The 22,205-nt window shown below is 40.1% G+C and overlaps 1 protein-coding gene across 3 annotated transcripts in view; it reads left to right on the top strand.

The window, feature by feature from the left end:
* Nucleotides 1-22,205, top strand: part of rps6ka1 (ribosomal protein S6 kinase a, polypeptide 1) — a 52,319-nt gene that overhangs the window by 16,014 nt on the left and 14,100 nt on the right. Inside the window, exon 1 of one of the 3 annotated variants that reach the window (XM_026152937.1) lies at nt 21,890-22,027. The exons of the other annotated variants lie outside the window; for them this stretch is intronic. Coding sequence (XP_026008722.1) covers nt 21,986-22,027 — 42 coding nt within the window. The 5' untranslated portion in view covers nt 21,890-21,985. Of the gene's footprint in view, nt 1-21,889; nt 22,028-22,205 lie in introns of those variants that run through there. 3 annotated transcript variants of the gene reach the window in all.

The following is a 22,205-nucleotide window of genomic DNA, read 5'->3' as shown; positions in this document are numbered from 1 at the left end:
AATGTTTTCTTTATCTTAGGCTTTGGGACTTGAACTTTTTGTATCCACACAAGTAATTTCCATCAATGTTTGCTCTTACTGTCATAGGGAGTGCAACCAGCTGGTGCAGCTAGCGAAGCCTGGCTTAGTCATTTGTGTACATTTAGGTCACACATCACAAGCTGCTGGTATCTCCTCCTTCGTAGCCTGGTTGTACTTGACGGTTTTAGTTTTTTATCATTATTATTTTTCTTTTGAAACAAATGTATTTTTTTTCCCACGTTAGGTTTGTATTTCCTAGTGAACTCTGCTTTCTTGGAGCTTGCTGAAGTAGCTCTTTAAGTACTAAATCATCATCAGAGGCACTCTTGCTCTCAGACATGCCTGGGCTTGTCTTACTGTTATGCCTACTTGAGAATTGGTATATAGTGTTAGTATAGCAATGATATCGCTGTTTGCCTGCCGTGGTTGACCCTACCAGGGCTAAATCTCCACTAGTATGGTTTCCAGAATTCAAACACTTTCCTCAAGCCTACCCATCATAACATGGTAGCAGCACATGGCCAGGAACTAAAGATGAAGAGGCTAAAATGGCTTGGCTGTGTTTTATGGATTCAGAGAATTTCAAATGCTGTCTTGAGATGGGCCAGTGTTGGAAAGTGAAAGAGGGGCAGGCCGAAGACCATCTGGTGAAGGATATAGATGGCAGAGTTGGAGGAGATTGGATTTTCACGAGGTGAAGTAAGTGCTCAAGCCCAAAACGGTTTCAAGTGGACAAAAAATATTGCAGCCATATGATCCACCAGGGAAAGCATGCTCTACTCTAGCATATTAGCAAGACTTGGAAAGCTTTTCCAGTTTCATGAATGATAGGATTGGGAAAATATTAGGAATGCTGTTTTATGTGATCATTTTAGGTGATCATTTGACTAAAGGTTTTATTGCACAGTCAACAAAGCTAAAAATGTAAGTAGTATGTAAATAATGAATCACACCGTGAAATGCTAGATGTTGGTGGGGTTGAAGGTAGACCTCATACCCAGACTGTCATAGCATCGCGCAGGCAGAGCAGTTGTAACCAGGCGCTACAGCGATCAATACTGAGCTGCTCTTTTAATGCTGGGAATCTGATAATGGCGGCTGTTATCTACTCTAGCCATGGGAGTTACCTGCCTCCAGCAGACCTAATAGAGGAATGGATGGTGTGAGAGAGGCAGGGTTTAGAGGCAACAACTGAGAAAGAGAGAGCACAGTGTTGGGAAAGAGAGCACCTGTCCTTGTCGTTCAATGATGTTAAAACCTATAACAGGCTTTAAACAATAACGTGATGGTCCTCAGCATTAAGCCGTGAGTGTTTGGGTCTGGGGGTGGTGAGCTCAACTGGGTTCTCTCTCTAATGAGCGATCTGCTCTCTCCTTTGTCTCGTTGTGTAAAAGCTGAGCGACATATGATTCTTGCCTAGTAGAGCTTCCCAAGCTATTTTTGGACCCATTAAACTGATAGTAATCATGATCAATATCTGTCTCTCTCGGTGAAGCAAGATGAAACTCATTTCTTCTTCACACTGACACAGATAATCAGTTTCTTTATTTACAAGTGGAATGTTATTAAGTAGATTGAATTAATCCTGGAGGCCATAAGATGATTAATAATAGTTAATAAGAGCAAAGAAAATTGCGACGCACTTTTGTTCAACCATCAGTCTACAATGTACCAACATAATGATACGTTTTCTCAAGGAGAAAAGAAAGGAACGCAGCAAATCCTCATATCTGAGATTCCAAAGAGAAATAATATTTTGCTACCTAATTGACATAAATGATACATTATCTCAATTGCTACATTAGGGGAAAACAACTCTTATGAATAATGAATAGATTATTTAGCCTATACTATCAGCACTGGCCTTCTCTGTTTCATTACTTTCTGTCAAAGCAGTAAAAGTTATTTCTTGTATTATTGCATATGCTTTAGACCAGCTAAAACTAAGAATTCCAATACTTTGATGTGACATTAGAGTAGCAGTTAAAAAGACAGCCTTTGTATTGGTGTGATGATATCAGACAGCTGTGGACAGTCACCTGAGAAAGGAGGGTACTTAGTCGTGTCGTCGCAAGGGGATGATCTTACCCAGCAATTTAGTGCCTGGCAGGGTGCCAGGCTTTCAGTGATCTGCTACCACAGAAGTGATGCATTTGGCCTATTTCTAGCAACAGATCACATCAACTCCATTGCCCTTGAGGATGCCAGTGAGGAAGATTTGTTCAAAGAGCTGAAACAATGAATAAGACAATAACAACCTCAAACAGAAAAATTGAAAAAGGCATCGCATACTGTGCAGTGAGTGATGAGAGGTCTACCACAGGGCTGTCAAAAGAAGATAAAAACTAATTAGCCTGCCGAGCACGCAATAGGTCACCAAATCCATTTCAAGGAAAAAACCAACCATGCTCTGTTTCCACCTTCTCCAATGAGATATTTTGTTTTCTAGAAGTGTAAGGAAAGTAACAAGAATCTCCCATTTTTAACGACGTTCCTCTATTGGAGGAGCTGATTTACTTGCTGTGTGTGTGCGTCAGCTTAACCCTCCTAAGCTCATAACTGTTTTATCAGGGATTTGTGGGTGTGCTTTGATTGATAGCAGCCTGAAATTGACAGCAAACAACCCACAAACTGCCATTAGATTTGGACTCCGATGTCGGGAAATCATGATTGGTGCTGGGCATCATGATCTTTTCACAAACTTCAAACTATTGACACAAAAAGGCCGTACTGCTTCATATTTTTCCAAATCATCCAACTTTCATTTCAGGGGAAGCATTTGGGGATATGCTTCATATTTTAACAGTGACCTGCCATTAAAATGTATTTATGTGTATATTTTAAAAAAATATTTTTAGGTTTTATATTTTATTACCACAACAATAAATCACTGTGACCTAAAGAAGTTGTTATACTTCCTGAGTATAAGCCAAAGCAAATGACAGCCAGCCCAGCTGAGTGATAAGTAGATAACACATAATTTTCTGCATTCCTGTAAATGGTGGACATTTTCTGAGATAGTTATTACAGCCAGAGAATTTTTAATTATAAACAAAATCAGTGTGAGTGAGAGAGAGGGGGGTGAAAGATGAAAGGAAACTACTTCAAGGATGGAAAAAAATGTTACTGCCTGCAGCAAGGTGGGATGTCAGTGTTTTGTTGACATTTTGGGTCAGCGTGATTGAAGTGCAACAAAGGAGTGGCGTCGTCACACCTTAGTCGAAATTTGACTTGTAATTAAACTCGTGGGCATGACATTTAAATGTGCGCATCTGAGGAATGCACTGTGTGGTTTTCTGACATTCAAAATAAGCTGTTTGAAGATGTTTCATGGGTGTTTTATTGAAACAGTCATCCGTGGGCAAATGCAGAGTAACATTCACTATATGGTCAGGAGTGTGTGTCTGTGTGTGCACTTTTTTGTCTGACTTCCACTTCAGTATGAACTCCCACCTACCAAGCCCGAGGGCAGCAAAGCAGTAAAAGGTATTGCTTTTTCCATTGGTGTCAGTGACACTTTTTGTTGTCCCTAATGTAGGTAATGACTTTTTACTGCAGCTAGGTGCTGAGCGAGTGGTATTTATGCTTCAGTGGCCGAGGGACAAGAGGACGTAGCGGAGCGCAAGCGGGAGCGAGGAGATGTCAAGAGCGTGAGAAGAGAGGGAACGGAGGGAGGAGAAAACCGCATAGGACTGCAGAAGTGGAGTACAGAGAGGAGAGAAAAGAGGGGAGGAAACGGGAGGCACCTCCTGCGTAGCTCTTCATCAAGTCAGTTAGCTGGGGTTCCAGACACAGTCATAGTTCTGAGCTTTGCAACTAAAGAAAAACTCATATTGCAGTAAACTCAAAAGGAATCAGTGGCAGTAACTCGGCATATCAAACACACTCTCCGGGTCTTTTGGGAAATAGATGCACACACACTCAGGCATCTCCTTGTTGCAGTGTGCATTGGTGCATTGCGATCCAGTGTACCTGCGGCTAATTTGCCCTTTGTTGGATAACCACAAGCGTGCACATGCAATGCTTCTTTGCAAATATAATTATTTGTGTCTTAATATGATGGACATCCTGCAGCAATGGTGTTAAAATGTGTTCAAGACCGATTAAATATTTACCAGTGAGAGTGCGTAGGCAGGGATTGCAGCTTACATGATTTGTGTTTTGACCTCTGGGCTACTGTAGAGCTCAGCTGGGCTAGCGAGTCAGGAAATGGAAAGATGGCTGATGGCTGCGTAGCCTTGTGGCATGTGTTTGTATAACTGTGAGCCTCTGTTTGCACATGCATGTTGTAGGCATGGCAACTGCTCTCCCCATTTTTTTTTTTTTGCAAAGCTGACCTTGGACTTGATTTACGTGGCTCTGCCTGTCCCCCCACATTGAAACACACCAAGCTCACCTCAACAATTCCTACACAATAAGTATAACAGATTTATTGCAGCATTTTAATTAGCAATAAAACTCTACAGGCAGTCAGACTGGTGAAGACTTAACCAAGATCCCAGAACTGCAGTGTATATGAACTGCATTGCACTGTGCTTGGATTTATGTAAGGGTAAAACATGTTCAAATCCCTGCCTCTTTGTTGTAGATGAATAGTTGTTGTTGCTACTGTCAGTCACATTAATTAAGACAATAGAAGATTCTTGTGGTAGTTGGAGCCATATATAAGCTTGGGCGCAAAGAAAAAGAGAGGAAGTGGGAGGGGAAGGAAACATAATGGGAGACAAAAAAGAGGATGGAGAGACTAAACTATACAACTCTTTCCTTTTACAGCAAAGAAGGGAGTTCATTTTGCAGTGTGCCACTCAGAACTACAGAAATATTCAATTCTTTAAAATCTCACCAACACTTGTTCGCTATGGGTGGGAGAAATTGAGTGGGTTCAGCTGGTCATTAAAGAGCATATGTTGCAGTGTAGGATAAAACAAAACAAAACAATTATAAGAACTATGGAATAGACTGCAATAAGACAGCCATCACCACTTCCTCTTTATGCTAAATATGAAGCTATTATCAGCCTAAGTTAGCATAAAGATTATAAACAAGTAAACCACAATTGTTTGTTTTACTGTTTGATATTGAGATGTAAGGGTTTAATTAGCAAGCTGCTGCAGAGCCAGGCTGAATGCTGATTACCGTTTTTAGCCTCTAAGCTAAGATGAGATAAGCTATGATAAGCTAACCATTTGGAAGCTAAAGCTTCATATTTCTGTGTTCTTTGAAAGTCTCAACACGAAAAAAATGGGCATATTTCACAAATACAAAACTGCTTTTGTTCGAAGTGAAATGTTTTCATATAGTTTCTCTTCTTGACTTCTTATTTATACTCTTTTTATGGGGGATATTTTTAGTAGCCATACCATTCCTTTGAGGGCTTTCAGTCTGGAAAATTCACTTGACTCTCATCAGAGGGTGCAAATACAAAGGAGAAAGAAAAGGTAACAGCATTCCTTTTCTTAGTTCCTTGTCTGTTTCTATCTTGCTACTTTAGATGCCTCCCTTTCTCCTGGGATGGCATCCCTGCAGGGGATGTCTGCATTATAATCTCTCATTGAGATGCATTCTATCTTCTTAAACTGCTCTACTTCCTTTGGGATTTGGTGACTGGGATTTATGTTTAAAAAAAACAAAAAAAAACATGGCCATGTGGTGTTTTGCAGAAGAGGTCTAAATTTTACCCCAGGCTCCTATTGGATTTTATTTTCACATCTGAATGCTGTGTTGCATTTCTGTTAAACTCCATGTAGTGCTAGATAGTGGAAGATTGCAACATGGAGCACACGTCAGTTTCCTTGTGTTAATTAATAACACAACGCTATCTTAATAAAACTCTACAACCATCTGTTCCATGTGTTCCTGTTTGCCAACTTATAATAAAGGCAAACAGTTATTTGCAGATACAGCAGATCTCTGATCCTGCATTTGAAAATGTCTGATTTTTGAGCTCCTTATTTCTTTTTTCAACTCTGTGTTGTTAGCATGTCTTGTCTCGTCCCCTCCTACCCTTTTTACCTTGAGAAAGAGCACTGCTTTATTCAGCTGTCCAATAAGAATGCAGACTTTTGACTGGCATACGTTACCTCTGCTTAACAAAGAAAAAAGAAAAAAGAAAAAAAAGAAGCCATGATCGTTTGTTATTTTTCTTGGCCTTTCCAGGTTTGGAACATAAATGCCATGAAATATGTAAGAAACTCCATAAATACTTAATAAAATGGACAATTAGTACAGCAGACGGCTACTGAGCTGTACCTCCAGCTAGAACCTGTGTTTGCTGTGTTTAATTTTTCAGAGCTTGAAATGTGCATCACAAAGAGATAGAAAAAGCATTTCATATAGTGCTTTTCTATATGGGCAAAGTTTGACGTTTCTTAGAAAACTTGAGCACCATCTTGCAGAGCGCATGAAATCTTGCCAGAGGAGCAATGCATTATACCGGCATCTGCTTGGCTATGATCCCCAGTGAGCAGAGGCCTGTATTAACAAGGTCTGGACAAGCCTTGGAGCTGCGCAGAGCTAAACACTTCACATTCCACTGCAGGGTTTGAAGGAGGGGTTATTAACAGGGTAGTGCGGGTGGGGTGGGAGGGGGACTGGGACTGATTATGTCACACTCTGCTTTGGGACGTAGCCTGAAATGCACACCTGATGCTTTAGTGTGGCTGTGTAGGTAAATTCGCAACACTTTAGTCCTGAAATCAGATTAACTTTACTGATATTTGCTTTTAAATCAACTGTGTACTCTCATCTTCCTATTGCCGAATAAACACTATAATGTTGCAGCTTTCTGCATTTATTCATTTCTGTTGAATTGTAAATCTACTTTGTTTGTATTTGTGCAAATGCAGGGTGTTAAAATGCGCATTTTCCAAAATATTTGTGTTTCGTCTGAAGGATGCGACAACGGAAAGAATAAAAACTGTCCAGGTTTACTGGACTATTGATGGCAGCATTGTGACTCAGGCTCAGAGGTGACGTCGGTTCCCATCACAAATGTTTCTCCGGCACACACACACTTTTAACAACCAGGGTTGTGTGTGCATATTTGGTTTGCATGTTTATAGCACTGTTTTGCTGACAGCTCTGTCATGATCACACTTTGTGATACGACATCTAGGTGGAAGCCTTCAGCCATGCACACACTCATACACATGCATTGATACAGCACAGACACCGATACTGTGCTGTTTGTCTGCTTCTAGTGGAATATTTTATTCTTTTTGTTTGTTTCCGTTGGACTGCTCATCCTTTTCTTGTTTCTTGATGCCAGATTGTTTCCCGTTCATACGTGACTCACAGAGTTAACAAGCCTCTTGAGTGTGATTATTAGTTGACAGAACTTATTGCTCTTTCCAGTCCTGCTCTGCTTCACTTTATTTTATTTCCTTGAAATTATAATTTTTTACTCATCATATCTCATCCCGCCTACAGCAACAGTACAACATAGCACACCACCATTTAGACTGACTAGAATAACGCACTCTCTGGGTGGGAAGCTCGCTTCCTTGACTCTCCTCTATTGAGATTTTTGCCTCCATACCCTAGCCATTTTAATTGCTTTCACTTCCAGCTTCTGCTACACCACTACTGATGATGTGCGACGTAGCAAAAACAGAATTGAAACGTAGGATTGAAATCAAGAGACGGCCTCCGTAGCTGGATCGTCTCTGGGGCCAGCTTTTCAAGTCAGGATACGATACTTCAATCTAAATACATTATCTCTACATGACTGTATGTAAAAAGCATGTGTAGAAATGTATATAAATATAACTAGCAGTTGAGAAGTAGTAGCACATAATTTGGGATTTTTTAAAAATATATATTTATATTTGTGTTTTGTTTTGTTTTTTATGTGCAAGTCCAAAATTAGAGGAGAATGCCTAAATTTCTGTAAAATAAGCTAAGGCTTCTTGTCTTTACTGTACGCAGACTGACTGTGTACCACCGTTTACCTGAGGCCCATTCAGCAAAGCTCTCATATTATGCTAATTAGCCATGTGGTTGTGTTGCTTATGCTAGTCCTTGTGAAGCTGTGGTGAATCAAGCGTGGCTAAATCATGCTGATGTGGTAAAAGCTGTAATGTGTAACTGAATAGTAAACTGGAAATGCATCAGAATAAGCAAATTTTTTTGTTTGTTTGTTTATGATGCAGTCATGAATGCTCCATCAAAACAAAATAACACTTTTTTTTTCTATTAATACTGAAATATTCGTACATTGGTCTTCTTTTTCAGTCAGTCAAAAATCAAATTAATACAAAGTTAAAACGGTTCAATGTCATGATAAAGCAGAATATAGTATTGTAGCTGATTTGAGCTTTGTGGTATGGCATGTTATCCTGCTAGAAGCAGTCATCAAAATATGTATATGCTATAGTTATAAAGGTCATATACCATTGATACAGGGCGATGTAGATTCATAGATTGAGACTTATCGTATTAGCAATATATTTAAAATCTTCTCCAAATTTTAGTGACTTCTTGCGATTTGTAGCCTCAGTTTCCTGTTCTTGCTGTCACCCGGTGTGCTCTTTAGCTGCTGTAGCGCATTTGCTTCAGGGTTCTATGTATTTTTCATTCAGCGATGCTCTTTTGCTTACCATGTTTGAGTTACTGTTGCCTTCCTGTCAAGGTATTTTTACCCAGAGAACTTTACTCAGACCTACCCATCTGGCACCAACAACCAAAGTTACATAAATCACCTTTCGTTCCCCGTCTTGATGCTCAGTTTGAACAGCATGTGTCTTTTTTGTGTGTCTCTCCTTTTTTTTAGGCTTTTTAAAGCCTTTTATTTGGATTTCACCACGATCAGCATTTCATTAGCTATTGGTGAATAACAAGTGCAACAGCCAAATATTTGGGTGACATCAAAATAATGATCCATTAAGCTTACATTAGAGCAGTAGGAATAACTAGTCACATGAAGCACATAAAAATTAGTTGAAGCCTCTTTTTTTTTGTCATTGTTGGCTATATGGTAGTTATACATGGGCTATTGTGCTTGAAAAACATCATCTGATTTCCTTCAGTGTGAGGTCATCTCGTGTAAATTAATAAAGTAAAGTGCACTTGAGGCAATATATTCCAAAATTCCCATTAGTTTAATGTTATTTGGTTGTTTTTATTTATTTATTTATTTTTTACCAGAAGGGGTTAAAATGCTGGACTTTCAGCATAATTTGTGGTAGCTCTTTTAAAGGGCTTTTCGGCCACAGACTGCATTGAGATTGAGGCATCACATACTGTGCTCCTTTCTGTTCCTGCTTTTAGCGACAAAATCAGCACACTCCCAAAAGATTTATGCATCCTGTCACCCTGCTTTGCCAAAGTCCTCAAATAAAACGAACAGGCCAGCATTTTCTAACTCGCTTTGAATATGCATAACTGAATATGATGAGACTCGATAGGCTTCTGAATGGATGCAGAAGTCCCATTCAGTTTACCTTGTCACATTGTTGTGACCTTTTGCAAAAGATTTGTTTGTTAGTAAGACGCTGAATGCTAACACTTCAGTTTTTTTTCCCTTTTTCTTTTTTCAGGCCAGCGTGTGATTGCTTTGTGTGTATTTGCATAAATGTGACAATAGGCCTGTGACTTTCTTTGCATACTTTCCATAACTTACAGTTATTCTTTACTCATTCATTGTAACAACACTTAGCTTGACCCGCTGTCCTTTCTGCTCTCATAGGACTCGGTGTGAATGAATGGAAATAATATTTCATTATGTTGTTATTTCTCATCTATTCTTCTTTTTTTTTTTTTATTTGGCTTATTTCTACGTGTTTAATTACCTTGGTGATATGATTTCATGTCATCTGTTGTGTCACTGTAGAGTCAGTATAAAAATGCTGACATAAAGTTGCACACTAATGATGTTACACGTCAATAAACCTCTTATTGATACTATAAAAATACATAAATGGCAACATAAGTATTATCAGCACGTGATTTTTCAATTTTATCATTTTATTTCTTCAGTGGAAGTCACGAGCACATGACTTCCACATCTTGCAACACCATTTTTTATATTCCATTTCATGCGTGATTATGATATGAGGTTTCCGTCCTAATTGAACATTTGTCTAGACGCAGCTGAAAGATAAAGGCGCAGCAGATAGATGAAACACCACAATACAGAAGCTTCAGTTAGTGTTGCTCAACTGTAAAGCGGCTCTGCCTTAGACTCTGAAGTACGAAAAACTGCAATTGCATAAAGGGGAAAGCTAAAAACCGAAGATTTAAATAATAAATTGGCTCTTTGAGGAAGGGAGTTTTGTGTGCGCGCTGTGATAAACTCGATGCGAAGACATTTAGATACATATGAAGAGATATTTTCACGTGACGGCAATCGAGTAAGATGTCAAAATAAAAACGCTGCAACTGTTTCTGTAACTATATCAACCTAATATTACTCAGATGCTGAAAAGCTCTAATCAACCTTTTCCGAACCGTGAAATTAAGTCAACTTTATGCTGAAGAACCACCTCAGCTCAGGAAACCTCTTTAAAGACGGTCGATATGATTGCTGTTTTGTAGACGAGCGGAGCCGATGGCTCTGGCTGAAGTTCCGCAATTGTCTGAACTTCACAAGTAAGCCACATCCTGAAAGTTTATGTCAAAGTCTGAGACAAGACTTTAAGCAGTTGTTGTTCCTGTGTGTTAATAAAAAGTAGCTCGGGCCTATGAGAGGCACAGCAAGTGACCTTTACGAGAAAAGAGAGGTTGAAAAGCCTGGATTATGGAATGGAAATTAAAGGATTAGTAAGTGAGCTGCATCTTGTTTTTTTATTTTTGAAATATTTAGTTCTGATTTATTTAACTGTGTACGCACAAGTGATTTGATTAATTAAAATTAGTTGTGTTTCTTTGGGATTTTTTCCCTCTTTCTTGAAGAGCACTCTTCAAGAAAGCAACTTCCTACTACTTTCATATACTATGTATAATTATGCATGCTATTGCTGGTATATTTAAGATAGGCGACCACAGACTTGCAATAAATTGCCGCAGTGTGCTGCAGATTCACTGTGGTCACGCATGCAGGCAGCAGGCACACTCATTGCTCACTTTAAAACAGAAGGTACAGTGTTGCATGGTTTAGAGTCTTTATCTAAAGTGCATCACTTCTCTGGAAGTTAATTACAGCTCCTCCTTCAAGCATCTGTTCTGCAATCGATCCCATTAAACTGCGTGAAAAAGCTCTCTAAGTGGTTGAGAATAAGGTAGCTCGAATTTTGATTTGTCATTGTCCAGAAAGGAAATACACGTTTCATTCTTGTTTTTTTCCAGAAAAGAATTGTGTAAAAACCTTCTTATCACAAAGACTTGATCTTATCAGGCTGCCCATATGGGTGTTGGCCTGGAAATGTCAACTTTCTTTTCTTTCCCGTGCTCTCAATCTGTTTGATTTTCCCTGTTTCCTATTTGTCTCTCCACCCTGTCACATCACACATAGAAATGTGATTGTAGGTGTCATTTTCAGAGGCAACAAAGTCAGGCTCATTTGATTATTTCACCAGCAGGCCGACGCTGAACAACCGGACTTGTCAATTGCCTTCATTTCTACATCACGCATTTTGAAAAGCCACTGTGATGATAACAAGTGCAAACAGCCTCTGGATTCTGTTAAAGTGGGCTCTGCTGTTCTAACAGCACTCTGGATGATATAAGGGAGGGAACCCTGATGACGCACACATACACGTGTGCGCATGGACGAACGCACACAGCCCTGCTAAATGAGAAAAGCACTGAGGCTTGAAGATGCCCTCCTTCATTCTCTCTCTTACTCTGCCCTTCATCATTTACCTGGTACATTCCAGTACATCATCCCCTTCCTCTCTTCCTCATCCCTGTCTTCCATCACTACTTCTCTGCACTCTTCAGCAAAGTGTAATTCATCATCATGTCTTGTAGTTCAGATAAAGGCCGACTAATGATTTGTTAAGCTTTTGTCCTTGACTCATCTCCCTTTAATCAAACTTGCGTTATGAAGTTTCTCAGTCTAACTTCTTTTCTATGAAGTTAGTTGTTTTCAAGGCTGTTTTTGCCTTTTTTTTTTTTTTTTAAAGCGACTATGTCTAGAAGTCCTTTCTGTGACTATGAATCCTTTTTTTCTCTCTCTTCTTGAACAAGGTCATCCAAAGTATTACAGAAAGGATGTTTGGCATTGATGAGCCCGATTGAAAGGGTTCAGGTAAACTTGGCTTTCCATGAGTGTTAACAACGATGTCTGGCTCATATGTTGTGCATAAACTACTCTTGGTGTTCCTTTTCATGGCAAGTTAGTCAGTTAACAAGATTCTTTAATGGAAAATTGACTTCATTACGCAAGATGGACTTTGTGCTGAGACACAGCCTTGCACACAATCATCAGGTACAATAAAAAATGATCTATTAGCAAGGCTTATCCACACAGGCCCACGCAGACACAAGTAAACACGCAAAAGCGCACCATCATTCACGTCTTATCAAGTCCCAGTCATGCAGTTGTTTATGCAGCAGGTTAATTGAGCCTCTCCAGAAGGTTTTAATGCAAATTAAAATGCCCCCCTATTCTTTGTAGTAGCTAACAGACGCTGTTATGATTGCATGTGCAGACCCAAGGGGAAGGTGTGGTTTGTGTGTGTGTGTTTGTGTCAAGCGGGTATCCTCTTATCTGAGTTTGTCATCAGCAGTAACAGATGCAAATTGCAGTTTCAGTTTAGGTGCGTTAGAGATCTGATGAGCATATAAACAGACACACACACAAACAGAGACACTAGGAGATGTGGTTTGCAGCCTGCCTCTGTTCTAAAAGGGGGCTCTAAATCTTTGGATTTTGTCATACACATGGGAATCTCTGTTACCCTCTCCCTCTTCTTGATTTGCAACTATATAGCTGATCTCATTGCTCGGTTTTCATAGGATGGTGTTACACAAAAAGTGTTCAAGGTCCAGTTTTGCCAAGAAAAAGAAGCGGTGAAAAACACCTAAATGTTTTTGGAAGTTCAGCATATGTTACCTGAAAATTAATATTAAATTTATATTAGAGGCCTCTGTCTGCCTAATGCCACAAAAAAGTTTTTTATGTACATGCACTGCAGCCTTGAACTTTTGTAGGCATTACCCGATGGAGGTGCAGGTGAGAAACCAAATGTGCATTGCAGTCACAGTACGCATTAAACACTATTTAACCTGTGTGATTCTAGTCCACGTGATGTCTGATTGTGCCCATGTGGAAATAATCCATTCGACCAGTGAATTCATATCGAATGATTAGGCATTCTGTGCCTAAGTGCACTACTAACTTTGCAATCAATTTGAGAAGTGATTAACTAAAGTAAATGTAGTGATTCATCAAAATTACAACATTATGCATGTGTTTCACTGGCACATTGTGTTACCTAATGCAAGTTTTTTTTATGATAAAGGATCAACTGATCATTTAAAAAAATGCAAGCCTGTTCTAAACTGTAAGGATGTGACAATTAGGCATCTAGATCTGATCTATTGTACAATAGAACAATAGTTTGATAAGGGCTGTATTTCCCCAAAAGAGAAAAATCACATTTGACGTTCAGAGATGAAGAAGAAGCAATGAGATATTTTCAAAGTAAGCACTGCTCAGAAAGAGATACTTGATTAAAATGGAAATCTAAGGCTAACTTTTAACGCCTTAAGTCCAATTTAGAGTTTAAAGTGTTTTTTAGATGTGCATCTAATCGATATAGGATGTCTTGCTGAAGTTGTGTTTTTTCCATATTGTAAAACCTCTTGAAAACAGGTTTGTTATAGCTTATTAAAAATTGCATGAAAATACAGGCAGTCTTAGTGCAGTTTAGTTCATGCTACACTGGTTAGTTTTCATTATTGTCGAGAAGTAATGCGACATGTTGGAATGATGTAGAGCAGACTGTGGTGTTCATGGTCGGCCTCATGAAATCACATCTATTTCTTTAAACAAGGGATCCATCCATCTTTTCTGGTCCTTTTATCCAATTTTTAGTGTCATATTAGATGTGCTTTCTTTCAAAAACAATGTTGTTTCTAACTTTTTGGTAGTTTACGTCAAAGCTGAATCAGAATTTCAATTTCCTTATCATTCAACTTCTTTCTCCCTTTTCAACAATCTTGCCCGACCTGAAGGGTTATCATGTGTTGTAGCTGTTTCCCTCCCTGTTGATCTATACGAATGACAAAACAGATTAAAAAAAAAAAAAAAAAAAGAAAGAAAAGTCTTAACTTGAAGCAGATGCCCCTCAGATGCTTGAGCCATCCATCTATTCACTTCATCCCCTCTGTCATCCATTCATGTCTGCTATTGGCCTAGTCGTCATGGTTACTCTGCCCTCAGCGTCACTAAGCCCCAATTGTGACTTGTGCTGCCAGGAGGAGAATGATAATGCATATAAACACAAGAGCAGACTCACACAAACGTATACTTTCGTAAATCGTAATGGGTGTGCTCATTGGGATTTTCATTCATATACCAGTTGGGTTTAAAGACACACACACAGAGAAAGTGACAGTCTGTTTCTCTCTTTCTATCACATTCAGACATGGTCATGGTAATACACAGGGATGCTCTGACAGAAAGTCAGCTCCATTAATCATCCAGTCTGTGTGTGCACTCTGATACGTCTGTGTGTTCTGAAAGGTCTCTGATATTAGAGTCTCAAGCTACATAACCTTTAAAGGCCATCATCGTATATTACCTCCAAAATAAACATAGTATAATCCATTTCATGCTGCATCGGTGATAAGTAGAAGACATTTCTGGCATCAGATTCCAAACTGAAGTAGAGTGTGAACAGGAGTGCTCAATTTGTGAAGATGGAGGCTGGCAAGTGTTACCTGGAAGCATCATCTAAAAAGATGTTTCCTATGTGAATGGCCTTGCCTCTGAAACTACCTCTTGTCTTGCAAAGAGGATGCTGGGAGACGGAGACTGCAAAAACGCAGTTGCCATAGTTTCACACTTCTGCCTCTGAGGGTCAATTAAGGAAAACGTTCCGACCATTTCCACTCATCCTTTATAGTTCTCATCAATATGGATGCTGATTGTGTCGTCTCCATGCTCTGCCCTTTTGCACCTCTCTCTCTCTGTCAAGTTAACAAAAACTATCCTTTTTTTCTGTCGGTTTATCTTTTCAAGTTAAAGTCTTGTATTGGTGTCCCTCTGTTCCTGCATTTAAATACCTACAATACATACAATACAAAAAAAGCTTTGATGTCTGTCTGTATGTGAATTTTGGGGGTTTATTTGGCATTTGGTTGAGCGGATTTCTAAAGGGGAAAAACCTGGGACTAAGCAGGAAGTGCAGATTGAGTAGCACTTGAAGTTGCTATTTTAGATGTTGTAGAAATGTTTGTGTGATGACACACAAATTATAGATGAGTGACAAAATGCTTAGGAGATGTTGAGGTTTGGTGTTTCTGGCTTGTACTCTTTATTTATTTATTTTTTATATATATTTGCAACCAGGTCCAGAGTGCTACACATTTCCACCGCAGCCATGCAGCTTAGGTTTAACATCGATGACCTCATTGTGTATATTCACTCTTCCGTCTCTCATTTATCCTTCTATCCCGCCCCTTTGTTCTCTCTAAATCATTTCTGCCATTTCTTTTCGTTCTTTTCTTAATGCATTTATTGACCAAAGCTCCCACTGTGGATATTACACAAGGCCGTTTTAACCCGATGTCAACTGGCCCATTGAACTGCCAATCATCTGACGGCTATCCATGCTGCTGCTATAAATATTACAGATGCCATGACAGGATTTCCTGCAGTATCTGTGCTAATCCTATACTCCTGCTGGGGCATTTCCTCTGGCCTCTACCTTCCACTTGTTCATGTGATTAGTTGTTTTAAAAGTCTATAGAATGCTTCTCCTTTTTTTTACACATTTGCTGTTCTGTTGTTACAAAAACTGCATCCAATCAGGAAGTAACGTGGCAACCAGAAACCACAAAAAGGGAAAGACATTCAGCAACTTCATTTGAGCTGAGTTGCTGATGAGCAATTGAAGAGACTACCAGTGAGATTGCAGGATACTATTGACTGACATATAACCTGGTAGTAAATACATTATAGGGTTACCTAGGCAACAGGAGGCTGGAATGTCCACAAGAGACTGATCGTCAGCTTCAAAACAACGCGTGATAAGCAAATCGCCTTCAGTGTGGATGCAAATTTAATGATGCCATGTTGTGTAGTGTACTCTGAATTTGGTTCTTAATTACAAATCTCTCTTGAGAAAATAAACAAATAAATACATAGCTTAAATAAGTGCTTTAATTTGGCAAACATTCCCTTTGTAGTAGGCTTCCTGGGCTGCGCTGTGATTTTCTTGTGTTTTCATCATGCACTGGATCTTGTCCACTTTATCAAAACTGCAACCCTTCAACTTCCTTTTGAGGAAGAGGGTGAAGTCACAGTGAGCCAGATCTTGCAGTGGTGACCAAAGAACTGTGTTTGCAATGGATGTTGTGCAGTCGAATTTTATGTGGACAGACTAACACTTGGGGGCGATTCACAGTGCAAAATCCAGTGGACACCAGAGAAACAGATTCTTCTGGTAGCACTAATGATCTGATCTACTGCCTTTAGGACTGCACACTTTTGACTCTTTAACTAAGATCTGCTCTTTAGGCTCTAGAGACATAACTCTCATCACTAATGATGATGCTGTGAAAGTTTGATTAGTTTGCAGAAGTTAATGTTCAGTCATGCAAAGTTTAAGACGCGTGCAAGTGGTCAGAATGGGCAGGACTTCACAGAGTTGCTGTTTTTTAAAATTATTATTATCATTTTTAATGAAAGGAGCTGCAGAACATCATTGCACTGTGTAAAAGTGTAAAAAGACAGTAACAATTTTCCAACTCCACAGTTAGGGTCATCGCTAATTAATCATCTCAGCTGTGCATTGCAAATATTTCCCCATAGTTGTTATTAAAGGTTTTTATCAACTTATCCTCACATACATACTTTCAAAATTGGTTTAAAGATTTTTTTTAAACTTCCTTAGAAAGCTTGGCTTAGCTAACACACAAGTAGTGTCCCTGCAGTTAGTTATAGTTAGTAAAGCAGTGCCTTCACTTGTCCGTCCTAGCTGTCACTTAATCCTCCTGAAGTGGCTCTGTCACATAATCCTTCTCCCATTTCTGTGTTTACAATGTGCGTCTCTAAAACATAATGTTAAAGCTTTAAATAGCAACATGATGACAACTGAATAGTTGTGTAACGTGCACTTCAGAGTATGAATTCAGTGTCATCTTCAGGGCACTTACTTACCTAAAAACCTGATGTATTTTGGGTGTGGGAACAGATGGCTCAGTCTGCTAAGGGATGGATATTAACCCTGGAAGTCCCCTTCATCAGCAAAACAAATGTCAAAGCATGATACATGTTGCAAAACACCTGATGGCTTTGTCATGCTTTCTTTTTTTCTTTTTTTCTTTTTTTAAAAAAGGCACTGCTGTACTGAAGAGGTCCTATGCAGTACAGATTTACTTATTTATTATTTTTAAAGTGACAATTTTAATTAAGAATAAATTATCCTTCTAAGATTATTTCCCCTATCGATTTTCTCAGTGCTGGACTGTGGATGAAGGCTTGATCCTCCACCTTTCTGCTGGACAAAGGCAGAGATATTCATGTTAAGCGTTGAGGGCTTAAGGCTGTTTACCTTATGTTGTCATTAAGCCTTTAAGTTCAACCTAGGAGACTAAACCAATCTTTTCTCCAGTGGTATCCTATGATGTAGTGCCTGTAGGGCTCAGCTCGTATTAAAGCACCATGATGGGATGACTAAGGATTTCACTGGAACCAGGTGAATGTCCATCTTCCAACCTTCCTTCACCCTCTTCCCCCTTTTTTTTTTTTTTTTGTACCAGCCTGTCAGTCTTGCCTGTTAGCAGGTGTTGGTGGAGGTCATAGAGAACAAATGGGACATGGGAGAGGACAAAATGAATTAGAGCAGATGGAGAGGCTTAAAAATGTGAAAAGGTGTGCTGAAGGACCAGCCTGTCCATCAAAGGTGTTAAATTGACTTTGAAAGGAACTAGTTGAATGAATTCCCTGCCCTCCAAAATATAGTACCGTTCTTTGGTGCCCACCTTTAGATATTAAAGAGGAGAAGGAAGATGCTCCGGCTGATTTAAAAACAGAGAGCCACTTTCTAGCCCGAGTTCATGGTGTGATCGTCGGATACAAAACTTTTAGACCTCCTGCATTGAAATCCTGCATGAGTGCATATGCATAGTTACAGTGTAGAGCTCTAAATACCTCACTTTAAACAGTGTTTATACATTTGTTTTCTTTCTCAAAACATGCCAGGCTATTGAACATCTGTAATTTTTGTGCGAAACAGTTGATAAAAAGAAAACCACTTTTAAAAGTGGTTAATATTTCATTTATTAATGATATGTAATTCTCTTCAAGGCTATGGGCATGAAAACCAGTAATTAGTATAAAACAGTTGGGATTTGATGAAAAGGGAGCCATATTTCATAATTTTCGTATCATTTATCATTCTCAACACAAAAGTGCTGCTTAGCATTTAGGCAAGAGCCCTTTTATGGGAAAAATGTGGAAGCAAAAATGAGTTTTATGTAATCATTTGTGAAACCTAATACACTCAACAAAAATATAAACGCAACACCTTTGTTACTGCTCCCATTCCCCATGGGATGGACGTAGAGACCTAAAATTCATTCCAGATACACAATATAACCATCCCTCCCAAACAGTGGTCACAAATCAGTCCAAATGTGTGGTAGTGGGCACATCTGCTATATTGAGATAATCCATCCCACCTCACAGGTGTGCCACATCAGGATGCTGATCTGACATCATGAGTAGTGCACAGGTGTACCTCAGACTGCCCACAACAAAAGGCCACCCTGGAATGTGCAGTTTTTTGCGCTATTGGGGGTCTGGGGACCCAGAACCGGTCAGTATCTGGTGTGACCACCATTTGCCTCATGCAGTGCAACACATCGTCGCATGGAGTCTATCAGATTGTCAATTGTGGCCTGTGGAATGTTGGTCCACTCCACTTCAATGGCTGTGCGAGGTTGTTGGATATTCGTGGGAACTGGTACACGCTGTCGTATACGCCGGTCAAGCACATCCCGAACATGCTCAATGGGTGACATGTCCGGTGAGTATGCTGGCCATGCAAGAACTGGGACGTTCTCAGCTGCCATCTGCCCTGAACAATGTGAACCATGATTCATCCGTGAAGCGCACACCTCTCCAACGTGCCAGACGCCATCGAATGTGAGCATTTGCCCACACAAGTCTGTTACGGCGACGAGCTGGAGTCAGGTCAAGACTCCGATGAGGACGACGGGCATGCAGTTGAGCGTCCCTGAGATGGTTTCTGACAGTTTGTGCAGAAATTGTTTGGTTGTGCAAACCAATTGTTCCAGCAGCTGTCTGGGTGGCTGGTCTCAGACGATCTTGGAGGTGAACCTGCTGGATGTGGAGGTCCTGGGCTGGTGTGGTTACACGAGGTCTGCGGTTGTGAGGCTGGTTGGATGTGCTGCCATATTCTCTGAAACGCCTGTGGAGACGGCTTATGGTTGAGAAATGAACATTCAATGCACGGGCGACAGATCTGGTTGACATTCCTGCTGTCAGCATGCCAATTGCACGCTCCCTCATTGCTTGTGGCATCTGTGGCATTTTGCTGTGAGACAAAACTGCACATTCCAGGGTGGCCTTTTGTTGTGGGCAGTCTGAGGTACACCTGTGCACTACTCATGATGTCAGATCAGCATCCTGATGTGGCACACCTGTGAGGTGGGATGGATTATCTCAATATAGCAGATGTGCCCACTACCACACATTTGGACTGATTTGTGACCACTGTTTGGGAGGGATGGTTATATTGTGTATCTGGAATGAATTTTAGGTCTCTACGTCCATCCCATGGGGAATGGGAGCAGTAACAAAGGTGTTGCGTTTATATTTTTGTTGAGTGTATATCTGTTTGCAAGTCATGGGAACTTGCTTATGAGGGTTAAAATTCGGGTCCAGATGATAGTCAGAACAGACAGTATGTGTCGAGCTTAAGGGGCTTAAGTGGTCGTGATTTTAGATTGTGGCTTGAATTCTGATCTTTTAAGTTTTCCTCCTTAAATAAGCAATAAACGATGAAGCGAGTGCAAAAAATGTCTTCTCATTAATGACCCGTAGAGGGTTGTACACTAATATTTGAACTGAATGGTTAGTTAATCACGTGCAAGTGATGGGAGTATTTGCCAATATTACTAAAACATGTGAGTTTTAAATGAAACTAGTTCTACGTTCACATACATATTACTCAGGTTTAAGTATCAGTGTTTGACAATTTTTAGACATTTTTATACATTAAAAGTTGATTTAACCTCAATCAACTGATTATGCAGCTGCAGATTTTAATGAGGGTGCAACATTTCACTACAAGGACTTTTATTAGGCATTAACAAAAGAAGCAGTTCCTGTTTATAACCTTAAAGCATTTTTATTAGAAATGCCTAAAAATATGGTCCATGCTGCCTACAGTCTCTTTTTGTCTTCAGTTCTTATATAATCTCAGACTCTTTCGTCATTGTGAGGGTACCGCTGCAGTGTGGTTTTTTTTTTGTTTTTTTGTTTTTTTTTACCCCTCTGAGTGTGTTTGCTCTTGCAGGCAAAGTCTAGTGTGGGTATTTGTTTTTACAGATGAATGTTTAGACTGCTCCGTCTCCCTCTCTGGACCTTCCCGCTTTCACTCGTCATCCTCTGTCTGTGCAGTCGGAGCTGTCTTGCAGTTGAAAACGTACAGGTGCTTGCACTTCATTTTCCAGGAAGGAGCAGAAGCTACAGTGCAAGACACAAACACTAGGAGAGCAACAGCCTAAATTAACTCCTTCTTCCAGGCTCATGCACCATTTGACCAGTTACTTCTCTTTTCCTCTTGACTCTTCCTCTTGTCTTATTTTTTTGTAATGATTCTCTCCTCTGAACTCTGCCATCATTTCGAGCTTTGGTGCGTTGCTTTGACGCAAGACGTGACTGTTGTAGGGTTTAAACTCGTTTGACCTCTGCTGCTGTGAATGGACAGTGTTTGGACAGCACTCCAGCCTATCATCTCCCACATGCTCCCTTTCTGTCCCACTTTGTCTCCCTTACTGTAATTGGTGTCAGAGCCAACACTAGGATTTGGATGAGGCATGAGCTAACAATGTGAGCATGCCCTTACTTGGCTAAAGCTCCTATCTTATGACATCCTTCTTTGGAACACCTACCAGTGGACTGGCTGCAGACCTGCACTGGCCCCTTGTGTTAATCAAAGGGCATTACACCATATCTGTCTCTCACAGTTGACGCATCTGTTCTCTAGCAGTCTGAAAAGGTGATCAAATGTTGCATAAGCGGACTCAGAGAAGCATTTGTGTTAGCTCGTTTAAGCTTCGATTCGACCAAAGATTATCATGACTGTAGGATTCTCTTATTGTTAAACTTTTACTGTGCCCTTTTTCAGGCTTCGTTAGACTTTTAGTCAGATGATGTGTCAACGGAAATTGAAAACCTCGCATGATTGCTATCTTGAATCTCAAACTGAAGAAAAAGCATGAAGTCAGTTTCCCCACTTTTTGCCTAAAATGACACAAAAGATTCAAGTTCTTCTCATTGTTTCCGTAAACTTGTCCTTGAAGCTCTTGTATAGACTTCTGATTCATTTTCCCATTGAGAAAGAGCTATTTCCTGCTTGAGTTGAGCCTTTTCCTTCTACGCTGTCCACAGCTAATTGGTCCCCTGCTCATATGCATTTTTTATAACTTTACTTCCCATTTTGCTTAGCATACAGGAAGGTTGTATCTGTTGCGGTATTGCATACAGAGTTGTTGGCTAACTGACACAGGCTCACATAGAAGCAAGTGTCTAAGTGTGACTGTCACAGAGGTTCACTGACACCCAGTGACAGCATCAGTGACATGGAAGTATCTGGACACAGACATGTGGAGGTTCTTATTCCGCACCAAAACCCGCATGGCAGAGGCAAGTAGATGCTTTTATTTCATGTGTGCGTGTTATGAACCTCCGCTTGTTACAAAGTGGGCAGCTGCGTGTGAGTGTGGTCAGGTGAAGAATGTGCTGGGGACTTGCCGAAAGCTTTAGGGAGTGCTTGGCGTGTGTGTGTGTGTGTGTGTGTGTGTGTGTGCGAGTGTGTGTGTGT

The sequence above is a fragment of the Astatotilapia calliptera genome, chromosome 19, assembly GCF_900246225.1.
Source record: "Astatotilapia calliptera chromosome 19, fAstCal1.2, whole genome shotgun sequence".
NCBI lineage: Eukaryota > Metazoa > Chordata > Actinopteri > Cichliformes > Cichlidae > Astatotilapia > Astatotilapia calliptera.
This window is presented reverse-complemented; position numbering and strand designations above follow the sequence as displayed.